The sequence below is a fragment of the Loxodonta africana genome, chromosome X (genome assembly GCF_030014295.1).
Source record: "Loxodonta africana isolate mLoxAfr1 chromosome X, mLoxAfr1.hap2, whole genome shotgun sequence".
Taxonomy (NCBI): Eukaryota; Metazoa; Chordata; class Mammalia; order Proboscidea; family Elephantidae; genus Loxodonta; species Loxodonta africana.
This window is the reverse complement of record NC_087369.1, coordinates 47,497,547-47,520,946: the sequence shown is the minus strand read 5'-3', so window position 1 is coordinate 47,520,946 and position 23,400 is coordinate 47,497,547. Positions and strand designations below refer to the sequence as shown.

Below are 23,400 nucleotides of genomic sequence, written 5' to 3'. Positions count from 1 at the left end.
GAGTGCCATTCTCTTTTATGACACCATAGTCAACTTTACCAAAAGGCAAAGGAATTTTCAAAAAGCTTCCTAAGTGCAACAAGCAGTGATTCTTCTTTATGCTATGCTCAAGGAATGGAGGGGTTTCCCCCAGAAAGGAATGTGCGTGATGGGGTTGGCTTGCAGCATTCACAGTCTGAGAACACTGCAGCTTTCTTCTCTTTGTGGCCCTTCCAACTTATCTCATAAACCCCTTCTGCCAAACTGTCTTTGTCTCATTCTCTTTGAACTTTCTACAACAAATTTATTTTTGCTAATAAATTTATTTAGGCACATGGTAGGTATTTACCTATGCAAAATCAAAATGATACCAAAAGCCAAAAATTATTTTATTGTATAAATAATTAAGTAAAATATCATACAAGGCACTTTTGGTGATGTAAATGCCTTTTTCTTTTAAAGCAGCATTTATGTTTGGTGTAAATACTGCTTAACTTGTAGATGTAACTGTAGATGCTTAAGAAGAAAAGAGGTTTGGAAATGAGATTTTAACTCTTTAATAAAATAGAAAGGTAATTTGTATAATAGTAAAACTTTCTTACAGTTGAGCAAACTCTTGGATCTGATATTATAAATTACCCTTTTTCAGAGGATTTGGTTAAAAACAAAATAAAATCTGCCTGTACTCATATCATCTAATTGGGTTTTTTTCCTTGTGCTTTTTTTGCTTGCTCAAGAATAGGCATTATGATTTGTTTCTTACAGGGCTTAACCGCAGAGTTATTTGCCAGTGGAAAAAAAGGCCTAGAGAACAGTCAAGTTAGGTCATCTGGGGCCAGTGTTTGAGTTCTTCAGAAAAACCCGCCAACTGACCAGAAATCCACCGCACTGGCCTATCAGGCCACCAAAGGAACAAGGCTTTTTAGATTGATTTAGGAGGTTGAAGCAAGTCTTAATTTCTTGGCTTCAAAAATAAATCCCTGTAAATGCATTGCTGTAATGAGACTGAAACAAAAGCAGCCCTGTACACAGGCAAATAAAACCTAAACCAGTCAAGGGCCTCTTACTGTCAGGGTCCAGGGTATTTTGTAACACTTTCAGGAAATCTTGGATTTGCTGAGATATAGTGATTTTTCATTTTCTTTATTTGCTGTCAGAAGAAAACTTTTAATAACAAATTTAGTTAGAGTAACATATTACCCGAAATCGCTGGGTGGCGCAGATGGTTAACATGCTCAGCTGCTAACCAAAAGATTGGTGGTTCGCACCTACCCAGAGGCACCTTGAAAGAAAGCCCTGGTGATCTACTTTAGAAAAATGAGCCATTGAAAACCCAATGGAGTGCAGTTCTACTCTGACACACATGGGCTTTCCGTGAGTCGGAATCAACTCAACAGCAATGGAACAAAAACTTATTACCAGACCCACTGCGCCCCTTCGTATGACTCAAGTAAGAATATATTCCCATCGTGATTTTATTAAAACTTGATTTAGGCTAGCATTTCACTGCTGTGTTAGTAGGCTAAAGCTTTCTTGGACTTTCTGTAGACTTCTGGAGGGAGAGTTAGCACATAGTAGGAATTGTAAATGATAATGTACAAATAAAATGAAAGTACATCCTTCAAATGAATGGAGTGTTATTGGTAAGTTTCATCTGCATATTGGAGTGTTTTCTTCAGCTATTAAAAAAAAACAATTAAAGTGGTTTTATAGAAATCTTATAGAATATAAAATGGGTGTCCTGGGTGATTTTTACTTCTTTTTGTAAATCGTAATATACCAATGATGCGTAACATTTCTTCAGTTTGTAAGATGGACAATTTATATGCATTCTTCTCAAAGTTTAACTGTGACTTCTTAAATTTTTGAAAATGGCAATTTAAATTTTGCAGTGGGTTTCTTTCACACATGGGTTTCCCATCATGCAATCTTTATGCCCCACCCCAGTTTTTTTTCATTGTACTTTAAATGAAGATTTATAGAGCAAATTCATTTCTCATTAAACAAGTAATATACATATTGTTTTGTGGCACTGTTTACCAACCCCATGACATGTCAGCACTCTCACCTTCTTGACCTTGGGTTCCCCTTTACCAGTTTTCCTATCACCTCCTGCCTTCTAGTCCTTGTCCCTGGGCTGGTATGCCCCAGTAGTCTCGTTTCATCTTTGGCTTAAGGGTGAACCTTAGAAATGACTTCAGCACTGAGTTAAAAGGGTGTCCGGGGGCCATACTATTAGGGTTTCTCCAGTCTCTGTCAGACTTGTAAATCTGGTCCTTTTTTGTGAGTTAGGATTTTGTTCTACATTTTTCTCTACCTCTGTCCAGGACCCTCTACTGTGATCCCTGTCAGAGCAGTCATGGGTGGTAGCTGGGCACTATCTAGTTTTGCTGAAGTCAGTCTGGTGGAGGCTATGGTAGTTGTGGTCCATTAGTCCTTTGGACTAATCTTTCCCTTGTGTCTGATTTTCTTCATTCTCCCTTGCTCCAGATGGGATGGGATCAGTGGAGTATTTTATTTTAGATGGCCGCTCACAAGCCTTTAAGACCGCAGACACTACTCACCGAAGTAGGATGTAGAACATTTTTTTCATAAACTATGTTATGCTGATTGAGCTAGATATTCCCCGAGACCATGGTCCCCATAGCCCTCAGCCCAGTAACTCAGTCCCTCAGGGAGTTTGGATGTATCTGTGAAGCTTCCATGACCTTGCCTTGGTCAAGTTGTGCTGACTTCCCCATTATTGTGTACTGCCTTGACCCTTCACCAAAGTTACCACTTATCTATTGTCTAGTTAGTGTTTTTCCCTCCCCATTCCTCCCCTCCTTAGTAACTATCAAAGATTGCTTCTTTCTGTGTGTAAAGCTTTTCACAAGTTTTTATAATAGTGATCTCACACAGTATTTATCCCTTTATGATTGACTTATTTCACTCACCCCATCATGTAATCTTTAGGCTGCTCTTAAATATACTGCCCTTCTCCAAGTTTGGGCTTAGTCATGTTTAATGATGCCAAAGATCTTTGCAAGGGCATTTACGTATTTTTTAACCCAAAGATAACAGGTTTATATATAAACTTGAGCAGGAAAAATAGATTTTTAGATTTTCCTCAGTCTCTAATTTCAGAAAATCAGCTACAGTGTAATAGTTGAATATCAGTTCTGTAAATTTTAGTATTAAATCACCTTTTCCTTGCATTTTGCTGGATATCAAATGTATTGGAAAAGTACTGTTGGATATGAATGATGGATCTGCTAGGTTCACTGAAAGGAAAACTTCCTGTTTACCCATCCTTCTTCACAGACAATTCACAGAAACTGTGAAGAAAGTTTTTAATTATAATATAGTCTTTGTTTCCAGAGCAAATAATTTTAATTCCCATTATTGTTGCACAGTGTGCTTTTGTGTACACTGTTATTATCTGCTTTATTAGAATCACAAATTTCATTACATATTTTGCAGTTAAATATGTACTTGACTTTTGCAAACTGTAATTATTTTCCAGCCAAAAGTTTCTTTAGTGTCTTTGAAGTAGGTGATGAAATGGTGGTTGCTAATGAACTTCATGCAACTCTATAAACCCATTCATTATTTGGCCCGAACTTACAGTCTAATTACATAAACTATAAACTTGTCTCAACTAATATACCTTCTGGCTCTTAGATTTGGTTTTCTCTGTGCTAATAACATTAAAAGTGGGCAGCATAACCCCAGCGACAGTGATTTTTATCGGTTCTTTGTCACTAATTGTTTCATTTTAAATGTTGATCTTGCTAAATAGTGCATTAAACTCTGAGCAGAAAGAGGGCTTCTATTTGAGGACCAAAAAATCCTCTGATAGTGGAGTGTGGTTAAAAAAAAATACACAAAGAAACTTGATGTAGTGTTTTTAAATTAAACAAGAATGACATATTAACTGATTTCATCATCTTTATGTTTGAAAGTATCATCTCAGGAGAATTGAATTCATATGACCAACTTTTTTCTGCTGTATTTAAAACAACCCATCGGAAATGTACAATGTGGCCTCCTAGCTGAGCTGTGTTTGCGCTCCTTGGAGGCGGAAAGCTGAAGCATGGCCGTGTAGTTGTGTGTGGTCATATCTGACCTGGAGCCAAAGACTGGCAGGGGACAGCCCTGTCTGTGAGTGAGATCGTGTGAAACAGTCTGTTCCCCTTGCAGCTGTTCACATTTCCTTGGTTTGCCTATTTTTTTTTTTAATAAAATGTGCTGAATTTGGGTAACTTGTAATTTCGTTAGAAAGAGAAGACAAATGGTAATAGATTCATTCTTCTTTTCTCTCTACCCAGTAAACCCAGGGCCGTCGAGTCGGTTCCGACTCATAGCAACCCTATAGGACAGAGTAGAACTGCCCCATAGAGTTTGTGGTTTTCTCTTTAGGGATAGTTTATTAACATCGTTCCGTCCCTCCCACTCACTTTCCACACCTCAATTTTATAAATACATTTGACATCTTCAGATTTCAGGAAAGCAAATAGCAAAAGCAAACATATTTTGTCATTTCAATCGACCTTGAATTTCAGCTTATAGAGCAGGAGTCGGCAAACTACGGTCCGCAGGCCAGAACCAGCCAGCTGCTTGTTTTTGTAAATGAAGTTTTATGGGAACACAGCCATGCCCATTAATTTATGGATTGTCGGTTGCTGCTTTGGCACAACACAGCAGAGTTCAGTAGTTACAATAGAGACTGTATGGCCCATGAAGCCTAAAGTACTTACTTTCTAGACGGATAGTCCTAGAGGATTTAAAAAAAACGTTGCCGTCGAGTCGATTCCAACTCATAGTCCCTATAAAAAACTGCCCAATATGGTTTCCAAGCAGCGGCTGGTGGATTTGAACTGCTAACTTTTTGGTTAGCAGCCAAATGTTTAACTACTGCACCACCAGGGACCTGACTAGAGGATTAGGGCCGTGATATTATTTAACGTGGCAAAGCATGCAATTGTTTGGTTAATCTTTTAAATAATTTAGTGTCTTTTTTCCTGTGGCCTATAAATAACATTCTTTCTACGACACTTTTCCCAAGTATTTGCTAAGGTTGTCTTCCTAGCATGAGACTTTGTGTATTACTTGAATTCTAATACAAGCTGAGGAAATATGATATGGAGAAAGAATAGTGCATCAGGAAGCCAAGGTTCTAGTCCCTGCTCTCCTCTGGCTGTATGACACGGAGCACATCACTCCACCTCCCTAGACACCAGCCCTCTCCTTTGTAAAATGGAGAAGTTGAATCATGATAATACAGAAGGTCTCTTTTACCTTGAAAATGTTATTAAATAAGTCAAACTTGAAACACACTCACAAATAATTGAATATGGTCAAAATATATTTCTTAATTTTGAGGGAGAAGTTTTTAAATCTGCAAGCAGGACCAAAAGTAAAAGGTATCTGATTCTTAAAGAAGCAAGCTAAATAAGTATTCCCATGTGTTTATTTTTATGTTACTCTAATTTTTAAAAAATATCTATAATTTCTATGTACTAATTCAATTACTCATTTATTTTTTGAAGAAACATGTAAAAAATATCTACTATTTACTCAGCCCCATGCCAGGTGCTGTTTCCCAATATCAAAGAATTCAAGAGTCTGATTATGGAAAATAAAAAGCAGCACATGGTCAACATATTCTATAATCATGTACCTCAGGGAACCAGTTATATAAACCTGCTTTCAAAGCTCTGGACTTCACCACTGGAGGGTCCACAAACACAAGAGATTGTGTGAATATAGCATTTAGATGTATTATGCAGCCAGTGGAAATCCTGGTTGGTGTAGTGGTTAAGTGCTACAGCTGCTAACCAAAAGGTTGGCAGTTCGAATCCACCACGTGCTCTTTGGAAACTCTATGGGGCAGTTCTACTCTGTCCTATAGGGTCAACTATGAGTCAGAATTGACTCAACGGCAGTGGGTTTTTTATGCAGCTAGTTTACTAAATAGGTATAAACAGTTTATTTTTTCAACTGTATTCCCTTCGGAAATGGTCTGATGGCTCTCCCCTTCCCTATTAAGATTCTAAGTTAATGTTAGTGGCTCTATGTGACAGAAAACTCTCAAATTACAGTGGTTTGAACAAGATAGCTTTTTCTCCTTCGTGTGAACTAAATCCAGAGATAAGCAGGCCATGGTTGGTAGGCAGCTCCACAATCATCAGAGAGCCAAGTTCCTTCTATCTAATTATCCCACCACCCATAACACATGGTCTCCATCTCATGGTCCAGGATGGCTGCTCAAGCTCCAGTCATCAGGTCTGCATTCCAGCCAAAAAGAAAAAAAAAGGATAAAAAGAGGAGGTGGGGGATGCTTTCTCCTTTTTTCAGGCATTGCCCAGAAGTTGTATACAGCATTTCTACTTAAATTTCAAAGGGCAAAACTTAGTTATATGGCCACACTTAGCAGCAAGAGAAGATGGAAAAATACAGACATTATTTCAAAAATCTGAAGGTTCTATTACTAGGATCTGGAAGAAAAAATAGGCAGTCTCTGCCGTGCCACTCCTAGAGGACATACTGGAAGATCTCAAAGCTTTCTAGTCACTTTAAAGAATTAGAACGATCAGTGCAAATCAAACATTCAATCTCACATGCAATTCTAAGCTTGTTCCTTCTCCCCAGCTCAAGACTGAGGGAGGGGAGTATGCTCTTTTCTTCCACCTCTGGATTTCTCAGTCCACCTCCTTCCTTCCCCACTTTGCACCTCTAGTCTTCTAGGAAAGGAGTAGGGGGAGAGGATTAGAAGAAAGGGGCGAAAGTCATATTAATGAGCTGATGCTGCGTGTGGTTCTCTCTGGGTTGTTGATGTCCTTGGCATGGCAGGAATCCAAATGTTGGCTCTGTCCTGGGTTGCAAATGTATGGCTTCTGCTTCGTCAGCACACTCTGCAGCTGACCTCAGCAGCAACCTCTTGGCTCCTACCCCCAGGAGTTACCCCACAGCAAATTACTTCTGAGTCCCCTTGCTCTGTGCAGACAGCCCTCTTGGGCAGGTTCCATCAAGATGGCTCCAGCCAGGTTGCCTTCTGAGGCATCTCCTTGGCTCATGAGAAACACACACGTTCTTGCCCCAACATACTCTACAAGTGTGGGCTGCCTTCTCACTCTGTCATCAAGTGCTACCTCAGGTGGCCTCCAGCCAGGAAAGAGGCAGGCACCAGTCTCTTATTACTACTGTAATTACTACTACTATTATTACTCTCAAAATTTGGTACTGAGCACAAGATTTACAGATTTGGAGCCCTGGCATAGTGGTTAAGAGTTCAGCTGCTAATCAAAAGGTCAGCAGTTCACATCCACCAACTGCTCCTTGGAAAGCCTTTGGGACAGTTCCACTCTGTCCTATAGGGTCTCTATGAGTTGGAATCACCTCGACAGCAACAGGTTTTTGTTTTTGTTTTGTATGAAAGGAGTTTATTAAAGCACAGATTTCAGAACCCCCTTCTGAAATTCTGATTCAGTACGTCTGAAGTGGGGCCCAAGAATCCGTATGTTTAATAAACACCCCAGCTGATTCTGCTACAAGTCATCAAGAAACCACATAGACATCAGACCTATGAAGCCATACTTGGCATAGGAAGACCAAGCCAAAACAAAAAAAGTCTCCCAATGGTAAAGTGAGAGCAGTTTTGGGAGTTGTGGGATTTTTGTTGCATTGTAAGTAAAAATCAACGTGCGTTTATTCAATGTGTAAATAGAAACTAATCTTATCATAGCTGAAATTTTTGAAAGTAGCATTAGTGATAGTCCTTAGATAAAAATTCCGGTTTGTGGTGAAATTAGGCATTATATATTAGCAAGGCCATCAACTTATAAAGCCTTTAACAAGACTCCAGAATCTTTAGAATCTTCACAGAAGTCCCTCCTTCCTCCTCATTGCCCTCTAATTAAATTTGTTTTTTAGGTATTTGGTATTTTAAATGTGTTTTTTAACTTTTACGGTTCCTTAGTTTTGGGGGGGTTTTGTTTTTGTTATTTTTTTATTGCCTGTGTACAGTATTTCATTTATTTCTGTAGGCTAGTCTAGGAACCTAATAACTATTTATAACATTATTTCTACGAGAAAATATATGCTTTACTCCCCAATTCCAAGATTTACAGTCTTTAGAGATAGAAACTGTTCAGAAGATGGAAACTGCCCGTTTATGTTCTAGAAGGATCTGGGCAAACATTTGTGAACCAGCCACCCATCACTAGTTCTCTAAAATGTTATTTTTAAAATAATTTTTATTGTGCTTTAAGGGAAAGTTTACAAATCAAGTCAGTCTCACACAAAAACCCATATACACCTTGCTACACACTCCCAATTGAACTCCACTTCACGCACACACTCCCAATTACTCTCCCCCTAATGAGACAGCCCACTCTCTCCCTCCACTCTCTCTCTTTTCGTGTCCATTTCACCAGCTTCTAACCCCCTCTACCCTCTCATCTACCCTCCCGGCAGGAGATGCCAACGTAGTCTCAAGTGTCCACCTGATCCAAGAAGCTCACTCCTCACCAGCATCCCTCTCCAACCCATTGTCCAGTCCAATCCATGTCTGAAGAGTTGGCTTCGGGAATGGTTCCTGTCCTGGGCCAACAGAAGGTCTGGGGGCCATGACCACTGGGGTCCCTCTAGTCTCAGTCAGACCATTAAGTCTGGTCTTATGAGAATTTAGGGTCTGCATCCCACTGCTCTCCTGCTCCCTCAGGGTTCTCTGTTGTGTTCCCTGTCAGGGCAGTCATCGGATATAGCTGGGCACCCATCGGATATAGCTGGGCACCATCTAGTTCTTCTGGTCTCAGGATGATGTAGTCGCTGGTTCATGTGGCCCTTTCTGTCTCTTGGGCTCATAATCACCTTGTGTCCTTGGTATTCTTCATTCTCCCTTGATCCAGGTGGGCTGAGACCAACTGATGCATCCCAGATGGCTGCTTGCTAGTGTTTAAGACCCCAGATGCCACTCTTCAAAGTGGGATGCAGAATGTTTTCTTAATAGATTTTATTATGCCAATTGACTTAGATGTCCCCTGAAACCATGGTCCCCAGACCCCTGCCCCTGCTACGCTGGCCTTGGAAGCATTCGGTTTATTCAGGAAACTTCTTTGCTTTTGGTTTCGTCCAGTTGTGCTGACCTCCCCTGTATTGTGTGCTGTCTTTCCCTTCACCTAAAGTAGTTCTTATCTACTATCTAATTAGCGAATGCCCCTCTCCCACCCCCCGTCCCTCCCCCCCTCATAACCATGAAAGAATGTTTTCTTCTCAGTTTAAACTATTTCTCAAGTTCTTATAATAGTGGTCTTATACAATATTTGTCCTTTTGCAACTGACTAATTTCACTCAGCATAATGCTAAAATGTTAATACAATGTTCTAAATAAAGTAATATTTTACCTATTTGTCTATACTATTTAGTTAACCTCAAATGTAGTAGTGCTTTCTTGATTAGTACCATAGGCTACTAACCAAAAGGTAGATGGTTCAAACTCACCAGCCACTCCAAGGGAGAAAGATATAGCAGTCTGTTCCCATAAAGATTTGCGGCCTTGGGAGCCCTATGGGTCAATAATACTCAGTCCTACAGGACCACTATGAGTGGAAATCGACTTAAAGGCTTTAAAGGTTTTTAAAAATGGTCACTGCTATGTGTTTACACTGCTCTCCTTAGGCATTGGTATGGGTGGTGTGGCCCAAATATTTACAAGTCATAAAGATTTCTCTTACATTGGTAGAAACAAATCTAACTGGAATCTGAAGAGTGTCTACAGTCATTGTTTGACCTCTCAGCAAGCACTGGTGTACATAGTAGTGGAGGAAAGACAAAGAACAAAATCAGCAACACAAAAATCCCCACCTATTTTAGAGAAGTTAGGAAATAGAAGTGTTCAGACCAGCCAAGATAATTTTTAAGTTGTCACTTTTCAGAGCAGACTGTTGAATCTGAGGTATTTTGTTTGAGATAGAAAATAATGTTTTAATTGCATTTCTAAACTACAGAAGTTGTTCTTTTTAAAAAAATGAAATTAATTTTCTTCAGGAAGTCAAACTTTGGATCGCTTAGGTTTATGGAGGTTTAAAAATATATTTCGTTTCTTTTCAGTGTCTTCTCACACTCTTTGAACTTACAAATTGAAAGGAAGTAAGTTTCTGTCCTTGATTTCATGCTGAAAGATACCAGCACTGATACTGTTAACGATCAGCCCTAGTAAAACAGGCATAAACCTTTTGTGAGAACATGCCTTCCTAGAAGGAGTTGGGTTTGCCCTTTCCCAAGATTTAGGTTTCTGTGAAAATTCTTTCAGACGTGTCTTGGCCAGAAAGCGCTCTTTCATTTTACTCTGCGTTCATTTTAAGTTATTGAGTGTTGCTTCTATCAGAGGGAAGAAAACACTGTGATTGCTGAAATAGTGATGAACTTAAAATGACAAGGAAGTTGCCACGTTGACAGAGTTCAGGACCATCTATTTAAAGATGATTAAAAAAAGATATGCTTAAGACTTATGTTGCAAGTTTTCTTGAATGAATAAGAGATTATTAACAAGAGGATCCCACTGAAATCATCAGCCTGCCTTTTCAATAGGAAAATATTTTTTAGTGAAATAATGAGAAGCTCAGAATTTTAGCGAAGGATTCTAAGTGTTGATTGGATTTTCTTCTTTGCCTTTAGCTTTATGACAAAATTAACACAAAGTCTTCACCACAAATCAGGAATCCTCCAAGTGATGCAGTACAGAGAGCCAAAGAGGTAAGCAATACATTTTGTAAATGTGTTTGTGTGTTATATTTGCTACCTTATTTGAAAACATTTCTGCTGTACATTGAGAGGAAGTTTCCTAGGAGTCTCAGTTTGACTCATTATACTGAGACTTCGTATTTCTAAGTTTATCACTGAACATTTTCCACATAAAAAAGAAAAAAAAAATCTCAGCAGTGATATTGCCTAGCAGATTTCTACTTCTGGCTCTACTATGTAAACTTAAACATGTTAACATATCAATTTTGCTTCTGTTTCTCTCTCTCTTTTTTTTTTTATGTCACTTCACTTGGCAGAAATAGATACGCTGTAAAAAACTGAGCTGCATTTTTAAGGTGGTAATGTTTGAAACTCAAATATCTATTGCAATTAAATATACTAAGTTCAAAAAAAAGCATTTTTATAAATTGTTAGTATACATGGCTGTATCCATCACTAACTTTTTTAGTTTTTTTGTTATAGGGATATAACATCTCAGAAAATTTGGAAAAAAAATTCATTCATGATCCCATCACCTTAGCACAGTAATTTTTATTTTTGCCTAGCCTTTTGCAGTCACTGTCCATTTGCATATAAATGTTTCTGTGTTTGCAATGAAAATGTATCCTTTTTTACCTAACTTTATATAATAAGTATTTTTCCCTGTTTCTACTTGTCTTCATAAATATAAATCCTAATGACTGCATAATTTTTCTTTGATTTTATTAAGTGATAATAAATTAACTTCCTCCCTTGTTAGACACATAGGTTTCTTTGTTTTCTGATGTTATAAAAGTCTTTATGCAAAAAAGCATTTCCCCTTTTTAAAAAAATTGTTTCTTAGAAAGTGAGATTACTAAATGAAAGAATGTAAAAAACATAATCCCTTCTCTACCAGATTTTAAACACAAGGCCTATAATGGCATGTATAGTAGATTCACTGAGAAACAAGACAGATCCCGTGGAGGCTGCCAGACCTGCTCACTTGGTCAGGGCACCAGTGAGACGTTGCCTCTGACTTTGCCCGCAAGTGCTCATTCAAAAGAATCAAGCTATGCTATCACCAACAGGAACCGTGATTCACCACCTTATCTTCCTAATATCCTAATAGAGAGAAACAGATACTCTGGGAACAATTCTTTGTCTCAACTGGCCAGTGAAAACCTGGTTAAGGATTCAGCCTAGTCATGCTTAGGAGTCCAGACCTCTGTATTTAAAACCTGGGAGAGTTAACAGGGGACCCAGAAGGAGTATAGACAAGTTCCATTCCTAGGTCTGTCTTGAAGTTGAATTTGTACGCAAGTCAGAGCAGTTGGGTATAGTTAATATCTAACGTCAGTTAGTCAAATGTTTGTCTTATATATAGTATATAGTGTACCTTTCTATGCATAAAAACATTAATGAAACACTTCCAGATACACTATAACACCTTTAATGTATAATACACTGATATTTTAGTAATGTTTTAATGCTCATCGCAACGTACTGCCTGTTTGTTATTATGAACCATTGTATGTACCTCGAATTTTTACTAACCTTTACAGAGGTTAGTTTGTAAGTACAGGTTGTACGTAAATCGGATGTTTATAACTTGGGACTGCCTGTATATTATTTAGTCCTTCCATTTCAAGTGAGAAACTTGAAGCATAAAATAAGCCAAGGCAAATTGGTTTATCATCGTTAAACAATATGAATTAACAGCATAACCAGCTGTGGACCCATTACCATTTGTGGTGAAGGGCATTTGGTTAAGAAAGAAACCATGTCATTTTTGTTTGTTCGTATGTTCCAGAGGAGGTGGTTGAATAGCCAAATGTAAATCTAAGCTTCAAGCCAAGTGACCTCACAGCTTCCTTTCCTGCCGGAGTATGAAGCTTTTGTAATGTTCTCCGAAGTGAGGCTGGAGAGATTCCTATGGGGGAGGGGGTGACTTGTGTGCCCCTGACATCCAGTCCTGCCCAAGGAATCCTTGATTGGCTAAAATGGAATTAAGCATAGTGCACTGTTTAAAACTGCTCTGTGAATCCAACCTATATATAGTTAAAACAGCAGCAGTATGTTTACTCTGAAAAAGAATAGAGGCTTTCCCTGTGGCTCATGTCACATAAATTTTAAATAGATAAAATTCATCCTGGTAGCACTGGATAACTTTTGACAGACAGTATTATTCAAAAACAGCCACTTTTACCTGTACAGAGAAAGTATTAAGGACTAATTAGTGGAAGAAGTTCTTTGTTGTTGTTTTCTGGGGATTCCCTGGCCAATAACCCGAGGAACCATTGGCAGAGGCGTGGTTTTCTCTGTTGTGGGGAGATGAGGATGAAGAATAACATTGATCCTGTCAGGCTGTAAGGAAAATACTTAAACGTTTTTCTTCTTTAAATTATTTTTATTTGAGCCTATGTCATTTTGATCTTTCAAAAAGGAATTGACATTTCTGCCAATATAAAAGAAAGCTGTTTATTAACTTTTATTACAGATTAATTTTGTTTTGTATTCAGATTAATTTTTGATGATGAATTTGGAAAAAAGATTTGCGGAGATACTTTCCCATTAAGTTAACTAAATTACTTAACCCTGTAATAAATATGTGTGATGGGCTTGTCATTTTGTTTTGTATTTTTCAGTAGCCACTTGGGTTATGGAGCCCTGGTGGCACAGTAGTTAGGAGCTATGAATTGCTAACCAAAAGAGTCGACGGTTCAAATCTACCAGCTGCTCCTTGGGAACCCTATGGCACAGTTCTACTCTCTCCTATAGGGTCGCTATGAGTCAGAATTGACTCGACAGCAATGGATTTGGCTTTTTTCTTGAGTTATAGTTGGGTAACGTAGGCAGAGACTATTACAGCAACTTTATTTTTTATTACCAGTTCTTTTATATATATATTAAAAAAAATTAGTGATCTTTAAATAAAATGATGAATTTTTTTTGTTTCACCTCCCATAAAAATCCATTCATAATTTCTTAATTAAAAGAATTGCATTTTCTAGATCTTGTATCATGTTTGCAGTATTATATACCTTGTTTATTTTTTTTTAGGTATTGGAAGAAATTTCATGTTACCCTGAGAATAATGATGCAAAGGAACTAAAGCGTATTTTAACACAACCTCATTTCATGGTAAGTAACACTTAAACTTCCATAAAACTAAAGTCTCACTTTCAAAAGAAGTCTTTAGTAACCCTCATAAAGTATAGCTAGCTTCATCAAATGCATTTTCATCCATATACTGTTTATCCCATATGTTTACCCATCCATACAGTGTTAAGACTATACATATGTGATATTTATCTATGTAATGTTAAGATTGCAATACTAGGTATCACCAAATACGGTATGATTCTTTTGTTTACTTTTGTGGCACAGTTGTAAAGGTGCTGTTTTGTGAAGTGGCTATTCAGGGACCTTGTAGTCATCAAACAAGGGATTTGCTACCTTACAAAGCAATCCTTAAGTCACTTGAACTGTTTATGTTACTTAAACCCTAGAACTAAAATTCAAGACAGTTTTCAATAATGAATTCTTGGAACCTAGGTGGTATATAGGAAGAATTGTATCTCTTTTTGACAACGCAAAACTCTTACACTTCATTGATTTCTACTCTATGGAAAATGGGAATAGCACTTGTATTTAGCCAATTATTATAAAGCTAACAAAACTCAAAATAGGTAAGATATTTTCTGTAGAAAAAAGTCCATGATCATCTACTTAACTGCAACTGAAAAGCATGATTCCACATGGAAATTCGTGTTAAATATAATATTTATAAAGCATTAGCCACATTGGTGTAAGTGGAGTATATGTGGAGAGTAGAAAATGCAACTGACTGCCCTTTGGGAGGAAAAAAATCTCTCTTAAAAGCTATGTGGTTATTACTACTATTGCAGATGATGTTTTTAAAATAATACTAACAATCTAATATGTATGTTAGGAGTCCCCGGGTGGTGGAAATGGTTAAGTGCTCAGCTACTAACCCAAAGATTGGTAGTTCAGATCTACCCAGAGGTGCCTTGGAAGAAAAGCCTGACAATCTACTTCTAAAAGGTCACAGCCATTGAAAACCATATGCACAGTTCTACTCTGCAACTTATGGGGTTGCCATGAGTTGAAGCCAACTCAATGGCAACTGATTTAGTATGTATATCATATCAACTACCTGTGAGTTTTGACATGTGGTATTTTAAGATACAATACCTTTAAAACTTGAACCCAATCATTGAAATGGAATGTTTTCCTCAAAGTGACCGCTTAGAAGCAATTTCCATAATCACCCTCACTGTCCCACCAAGCATTAAAGAGTGAAATGATATAATCCTTGAGAATGTTTGACTTTATTTCATACGATAGCAGCAACTATCCAGTGAATAAGGTAGGAAATCAGATTTTTTGCCTGTGAGGGAGTGCATATTTTACACCTTATGTATATAGACACAGGACTTAGCTCAAATCCTACCTATGCTGTCATAATCTCTCCTAACACCTCCCAAATCCACATTGACCTTTCTCTTCTTTACCTCATTTCGCACTTGTTTGTATTCCCCTGCATAACATTCTAATATACACCCCTATGCAGGAGGCCGACTGGCTGGAGCAGGTCACTTCGCCAGTGAATGGGCCAGGGCAGCTCTTCTGTGTCCATCCACATCTCAGCATAGCTTTGTTGTTCTTACTAAACTTGTGATCTCAATGATTCTTATTATCTCTTTCACAGACTAGGAAGATGAAGAAACTCTATGCCATGTTAATCCATTAATATCAAGTCAATTCCAACTCATAGCAACCCTATGGGACAAAGTAGAACTGTCCCATAGGGTTTCCAAGGCTCTGATCTTTGTGAGAGCAGACTGTCTATTATGCGCCTCTTTCTCCTGCAGAGTAGCCGGTGGGTTCCAACTGCTGACCTTTCAGTTAGCAGCTGAGCACTTAACCACCGAGCCGCCAGGGCTCCTTATGCCTTATCTATATCTGTAGCTATCTATCTGTCTATCTACATATATATGTATGTGTGTATATGTGTGTATGTGTGTGTGTGTATATATGCCTTATTAGGATCCTCAAATTTGAGGAATCGCAAATATCAGGAGTTAATACCCTTAACATTGTGTTGTTTACTAATTGTTTCATGTGTGTGGACCATAGTTCCCAAGATTATAAATAAGTCCACTTTGCACATCACATCTTATTTAGTGTAGAAATGGTTAAAGCTGAGCTTCAAATGGACCTGGGGTCAGACCCCAGCCTTGCCACTCCAGCTCTGTGAACGCTGACAAATTAACCTCTCTGAGCCAACCTCGTGGAGTTGGGATAAGAATTAAGTAAATGATATATGTGAAGTGCTTAGCACAGTGTCTGACATATGATAAGCTTAATAAATATTCACCAACAAGTATTGTTACCTGATAGTGTCTGTCACGTACAGCAGATATACTAAGTTTTTAGTAAGACATCAAACCTGATTAGAAACTTGATCGTTTGCAGATAGGTTAGCCTCTCCTCAGCTGACTGTTCCGTGGGGTGTATTTTCCATAGATAGAAACCTGTACACATTGGGACAGACACATCTCTCTATAAATTGTCAAGTAAGGCCAGCTCAATTCAGAGAATGACATAGGGCCATTTAAGACCAACAAATCTTTCAGATTTGCAGAAAGCTAAATAAAGAAATTAATGTATACCCAAATAAGAGATATTTACCTATTTTAAGGTTAATTTTTTTCGAAATCATTAAAGCTCAGATATCCTCATGTCTTACAACTTACCTTCTAAGCCTTGATTTATTTCGTTTTCCAGAAGTCAAAGAAGTTAATAAGTGCATTGCTATTAGTGAACTTTTTTTAGAAATAATAAATAATTGTACAGTTTCTTGAATGCCTAGCTAGGTGCTTAAAAGATGCTGTCTTAGTTATCTAGTGCTGGTATAACAGAAATACCGCAAGTGGATGGCTTTAACAAAGGGAAATTTGTTTCCTCACAGTAAAGTAGGCTAAAAGTCCAAATTCAGGCTGTCAGCTCCAGGGGAAGGCTTTCTCTCTCTCTTGGCTGTGGAGGAAGATTCCTTGTCCTCAATCTTCCCCTGGTCAAAGAGCTTCTCAGGCACAGGGACCCTGGGTCCAAAGGATGCGCTATGCTCCCAGTGCTGCTTTCTTGGTGGTATAAGGTCCCCAACTCTCTCTCTGCTTGCTTCCCTTTCCTTTTATCTCTTGAGAGATAAAAGGTGATGCAGGCCACACCCCAGGGAAACTCCCTTTACATTGGATCAGGGATGTGACCTGGGTAAGGGTGGTATTATAATCCGGCCCTAATCCTCTTACCATAAAGTTACAATCACAAAATGGAGGACAACCGCATAATACTGGGAATCATGGCCTAACCAAGTTGACGCATATTTTTGGGGGAACACAATTCAATCCATGACTGATGCTTTCATTCGTTCATCAAATATATAAATGCCTACTATGTGCCAGGTACTATGCTAGGCACTAAGGATGTAGTGGTGAATAAGACAAACAAGGTCCCTGCCCTCATGGAACTTCCACTCTAGTGAGGTTGGATTAGAAATGAGTAGGTGAAGTAGAGACAGACAGTGAGCAAGTAATTTTATGTAGTGGTAATAACTGTGATGAAATGAAAAGATAATGGGGAAAGCAAAGAAGTTTCCTGAATACATTGAATGCTTCCAAGGCCAGCGTAGCAGGGGCAGGGGTCTGGGGACCATGGTTTCAGGGGACATCTAAGTCAATTGGCATAATAAAATCTATTAAGAAAACATTCTGCATCCCACTTTGAAGAGTGGCATCTGGGGTCTTAAACACTAGCAAGCAGCCATCTGGGATGCATCAGTTGGTCTCAGCCCACCTGGATCAAGGGAGAATGAAGAATACCAAGGACACAAGGTGATTATGAGCCCAAGAGACAGAAAGGGCCACATGAACCAGCGACTACATCATCCTGAGACCAGAAGAACTAGATGGTGCCCAGCTATATCCGATGGGTGCCCAGCTATATCCGATGACTGCCCTGACAGGGAACACAACAGAGAACCCTGAGGGAGCAGGAGAGCAGTGGGATGCAGACCCTAAATTCTCATAAGACCAGACTTAATGGTCTGACTGAGACTAGAGGGACCCCAGTGGTCATGGCCCCCAGACCTTCTGTTGGCCCAGGACAGGAACCATTCCCGAAGCCAACTCTTCAGACATGGATTGGACTGGACAATGGGTTGGAGAGGGATGCTGGTGAGGAGTGAGCTTCTTGGATCAGGTGGACACTTGAGACTACGTTGGCATCTCCTGCCTGGAGGGTAGATGAGAGGGTAGAGGGGGTTAGAAGCTGGTGAAATGGACACGAAAAGAGAGAGTGGAGGGAGAGAGTGGGCTGTCTCATTAGGGGGAGAGTAATTGGGAGTATGTAGCAAGGTGTATATGGGTTTTTTGTGTGAGAGACTGACTTGATTTGTAAACTTTCCCTTAAAGCACAATAAAAATTATTTTTAAAAAATAAAGATAAAATGGGGATGAGAGATGATACAGGATCTACTTTTGATAGTCAAGGGAAAACCCCTCTAAAGAGTTAATGCTTGGGTTGAGACTTGCGTTATATGAAAGAACCATCCTACTGAATGTCCAAGGATGGAGAAGGGCAAATGCGAAGATCTAGAGACAGGAAGACGCTTTCTAAGTTCAAGGAACAGAAATAAATCCATTGTGGCTGGGATGTAGTAAACAAGGGAAGGAGTGGTATAAGATGAGCTAAGAGAGATTGGCAGAGGCCAGACTAAGTAGGGCCTTATAGGCCATGGTAAGGAGTCTGGATTTTCTCCTGATTGCAGTAGGATGACAACTAGTGACTACAAGCAGGTAAATATTATGCAATCTGTACTTTAGAGATTGCTGAGATGGATGTGTAGAAAATGGACCGTAGGGGATTAAGAGTTAAAGGAAGGAGACCAGTTAGGAGGCTATTGTGAGAGGCGGTGGAGGTTTGGAGAAGTATGAGGATGGTGACAAGTGGCCAGATTGAGGTTCTGTTTTGGAGATAGGTGGATATGATAGGACTTGCTGATGGTTGGGATGTGAGATGGTGTGATTAATTCCCTTTTATAGTTCACAGAGGAAACTGATCCCCAGAAAGGTAAAGAGACTTGCTGAAAGTCACTCACCTAGTGAGTGGCAATGCTGAGGTTCAAAACCCAGATCTTGATGGCTCCAAAACCCATGATATTAAAAGTGGAATGCTTTGTCATAACTATCTGTTTTTCTATAAACTTAAGTTGAGCCTATAAGCATACATGTGGATAATGTCCCATGTGGGAAATAGAATTCTGAACTGTATACTATGTTAAATAAACTTTTAAATGCTGAAAATTTCTATCTTAAATGTAAGTGTTTTAAAATCATGGTTTCAAAATCTTGATATTTGTAAAGAAATGTTAATTACTTACAGGAAAAATTTTAATGCTTATAATATTTTTTTATTTTACTGATATTTCAGAGTCACCTTGAGCATATTTCTAATTTCATACTTATTTACTCAATTATCTGGCCTTTTCTTTGTTTTTTGATCCATATAACACTGTGATTTAACATTGAACTATCTGACATTTAAAATAGATACTTGTAAATATTTGCATTATTAAAGGGAGAGCAAACAAGTACTGTATAGATTTAAATGATAAAAATAAATCTGAAGCTCACCAGCAGCCATCCATGGTACAGCAATGGGTCTCTATTCTCCTGGAGCAACAGAGGAAGGAGGAGAGTCAAGAACAGGAGGAAGAAATGGAATATGTAGCTAATTGCCTCCAAGAACAGCTGCCTACTTTGCCATGAGACCAGAAAAACTGGATGGTGCTTGGCTGCCAATACTGAACATTTTGATCAAAGGCTCTATGCAGAATACTGATCAAAAGGGAGGAATTGCAAAACAGAATTTCAAATTCTCATGGACTCCAGACTTTCTGGAGCCATGGAGGCTAGAAGAACCACTAAAACTATTAATGTTCTGAGATAATCTTGAAACCTTAAACCAAAACTATCCCCTGAAGTCTTCTTAAAACTAAACAATAGTTTAACTAGTAAAAAATGCCTGCCTTGAGCATTATGCTCTTTTAAGAACTACCTGTATGGAATCAAATTGACAAGAGCAACTTGAAACATTTGATAGGAAGTTTAGGGGGCAGTGAGTTCATGTTAATGGGAGAGGAACAGCTCAGAGAAGGAGGGTGAGAATGGTTGCACAACTCGAATAATGTAATCGGTGTCACTGGATTGTACATGTAGAAACTGTTGAGTAGGTGTATTCTCTTGTGTATATTCTCAACAACAATAAATAAATAACCTGAATGCATGAAAAAAAAAAAGGCCACATATTGTATAATTTCATTTATGTATAATCTCCAGAATAGACAGATCCATAGGACAGAAAGTAGATTAGTGGTTGCCTAGGGCTAGGGAGAATTTAGGAAGGTGAGGAGAGGTGGCCAATGGGTCCAGGGTTTCTTTTTGGAATGATGAGGATGTTCTAAAAGTGATTGTTGTGATGGTTACACAACTCTATGAATATATTAAAAACCATTCAATAAAAAAAAAAATCTGTACTCTATCTGTAGAGGTCATGATAAAAAATATTATGTGACTAATTCTGTTTTCAGTTATTCCATTCTTTCAAATGATTTTTAAAAAAGAAAAGACCCTTTGCTTATTACAGGTATAAAATATGAAACACAAAGAATAAAAGCGATTTTTTTTATGTATTAGTAGACTAGGAAGTTACTGCTTTAATTTTTTCTTTAAGAAACAGAACCTAGAACAAAAATTTTTAAACGAATTTTGCACCCTGATTTTCCAAAATAGGATAGTTAAAATCACTTTAGGTTGTCATTAGAGTTTTATTATCAAGTGCTAAATTTTATAATTTGTAATTAGGAAGTCACAGGATCCGCTTTTCAAACCTGAAATTCGTATTTTTCTTATTCATTGTAAAGTAGTGAGATTTTTTTTTATTCTAGCATGAAGCTGTTATTTTTCTCATATATATCCTTACTGCAGTACAAAAAATGAAAGTGTTTCTTTCCTGTTACGTGATTCTACTTAAGTAATTAAAAATAGCTATTTCAGCTTAGTAACAATTGCTGAATCACACCTCATGATATGATTTCCCTATTGTTTATTTTACATTATTTTTAAATGGCTCTTATTAACAGTTCATAAGTGGCCTCTTTTTATCCCTTTTAAAAAATTGTTTCTGCATATGAAGTAGAGCTTTAGGTTAAGTTCTATCTTGTAATAACAATCTTTTACCTTTGGCAGTGGCAAATTGGGGTTAATATCAAGTATGGTCTTATTTGGTGACATAATTTGAGCTTTTTCCTTTTTTTAAGTTCAATTTTGGTATTATTTTGTGATTGTGGGCTTATCCTTATAAATATTAAATACAAGTATTTACTTAAATAATTTAAAAGGATGAACAGAAATCATTTGCAAAAAACCAACATGAACACTTTCTTCAACCCATGTAACCTTTGAAGACTGGCATTATCCTGCTGAAAGATTGGTTGCCCGTTTAAAAAATCCAGCCATATAAAGTATGTGTTTTAAAATGCTGTAGTTGATATGATGAACCCAATCCTAGCAGGTGGTCTTTTTCAGTTAGTCTATTATTGATTTATGCATCCTGCCCTAAATCTGAATTTCTGAAGTGGACAAAGTTCAGCCAGAAAAAGAATAATTTGCCCACATAGCCAACCTATACCCTTGGGCTCTGGGTATCAGTGCAGGGTGCAGGCAGGGCTCTGGTGAGGAAGCCAAGGTCCCAAGGGCCATTACAGAACCCTGTGTAAGCCATGCTCACTCAGTGAGCACCCCTCTGCTTCCCTCACCCAAACCCATTTGACCAGGCTTCTGAGATCCCAGAAATATCCCCCATTTCTTTAGAAATCCAGATGCATGTATTGCCCAATCCATATGCTCTGTTAATGACAGATCAGCATCACTTTCTTTATGATTTTACCACAATCATCTTATATTTGCCTCGTATGCATGCCTTTCAAATTCAAATAGCCAAGCCATGACTTTTATAAGTCTTCAATTGAAATGGTTATAGTTTTAAAGCAATTTTCATTTCATTTCATTATCTCCAGGTATTTCATTACCACACAGACCACAAATTAAAACAGAAAAAAATTTATAGTAAGCATGCAAGAAAATATAATTTGTATGAAGTTCCAAACATACTGATACTCAGCCGTAAGTTCTCTTTGAAATAGAAACGTTCATGCTTTATTAAAAGCTGTTTTTTATGACAGCACGAAAAGTGCAGTAAGTGGAAGGATGGCCTTTTTTAGGGAAACAAGAGAGATTTATTATCCAACGTCACCAAGATGACATGCAGGTATCAGTACAGAGAAATCACTTTTTCATAATTAAAGGGCTTTGCAAAAAAAAAGTCATGGTAATAATTGTTAACTTATTTTTCATTCTTGTAAGTGCTCCAAAAAATTGAAATCAAAACATTAAATGAGTTTAAATTTTAAGAGTTCCCTATCATGTGTAGTATTTTGGAAAATTACGTTTTTTTTCAGGTACAATTATGTGTGTGTTTTTATTTCTTTTATCAGTTGCATGTTACAAATTATTCAATTTTGGGGTTATATCAAAGTATTATTGTTAATACCAGAGAGAAAAAGATACTTGCTCGATGTAGTAATTATTGCCTTGTTTCTCATTGTTACTATGCAATTTTAAGCTCCAGCACAAATCTGTCAGCTGTGTATATCAATAATTCTTTCTGCGAAATTATTTGAAATTGCATTATGAGTTAACCTTTATTTGAACAATTTAGTTAGGTACTTTTTCATAGCATCAGACAGTACCCCTGCCCCAAGAAATCAACAAACACATCCATTCATTTGTTCACTCATTCATTCATCTTTCAAAAAAATCCATCTAACATGATTATTATTTGTCACAAAGAAATTTGGGTATGGCTGTATTTAGGTGTAATGTGCTTTGAGTTTTCTTTGGATGAGAGATACTCTTGAGAGGCAAAGAATAATTCTATATGTTTATATCATAGATTTTTGCTGAGATAGTAATGTTTTAATATTTTACTTCCTTCATAAAATAACAGGCCTTACTTCAGACTCACGACGTAGTGGCACATGAAGTTTACAGTGACGAAGCATTGAGGGTCACACCTCCTCCCACCTCTCCCTATTTAAACGGTGATTCTCCAGAAAGCGCTAACGGAGACATGGATATGGAGAATGTGACCAGAGTTCGACTGGTACAGTTCCAAAAGAACACAGATGAACCAATGGTAAGTAGGAAGGTTCTCTGTACTCTCATAAAATCCCAGCATGGGTTAAATCAGCTAACTTCAATCTGTACTACTAGGGGGTGGGGAAGGAAGGACATGGATAGGTTTTTGAAATCAGTTTCCAGACCCAAAATTTTCCTCTCAAATACTGTTTCCTAGAACTGCTCTGCCTGACACCGTGGCTTTGGCGTGCTGCTTCTGCTTCCACCTCTCCTTTCACAATCACCATTCAACTTTGCAAAAGAAAAGTATACTTGGTACATTACCCTAATGTGTCAAAACTTCTGGGGCAGCAAAGAAAAAGACAATCTGAAATATTAGTATTGATGTTGCGATGTTGAGAAAGGGAATGTCTCATGACATTGTAAAAAAAAAAAG

The 23,400-nt window shown here is 38.0% G+C and overlaps 1 protein-coding gene across 8 annotated transcripts in view; it reads left to right on the top strand.

Moving 5' to 3' along the window:
• CASK (calcium/calmodulin dependent serine protein kinase) overlaps nucleotides 1-23,400 on the top strand; it is a 455,537-nt gene that overhangs the window by 379,145 nt on the left and 52,992 nt on the right. For all 8 annotated transcript variants that reach the window (XM_023557951.2, XM_010597744.3, XM_010597743.3 and 5 more), the window contains exons 12-14: nucleotides 10,639-10,716; nucleotides 13,747-13,827; nucleotides 22,834-23,022. In XM_023557951.2, coding sequence (XP_023413719.1) covers nucleotides 10,639-10,716; nucleotides 13,747-13,827; nucleotides 22,834-23,022 — 348 coding nt within the window. The remainder of the gene's footprint in view (nucleotides 1-10,638; nucleotides 10,717-13,746; nucleotides 13,828-22,833; nucleotides 23,023-23,400) is intronic.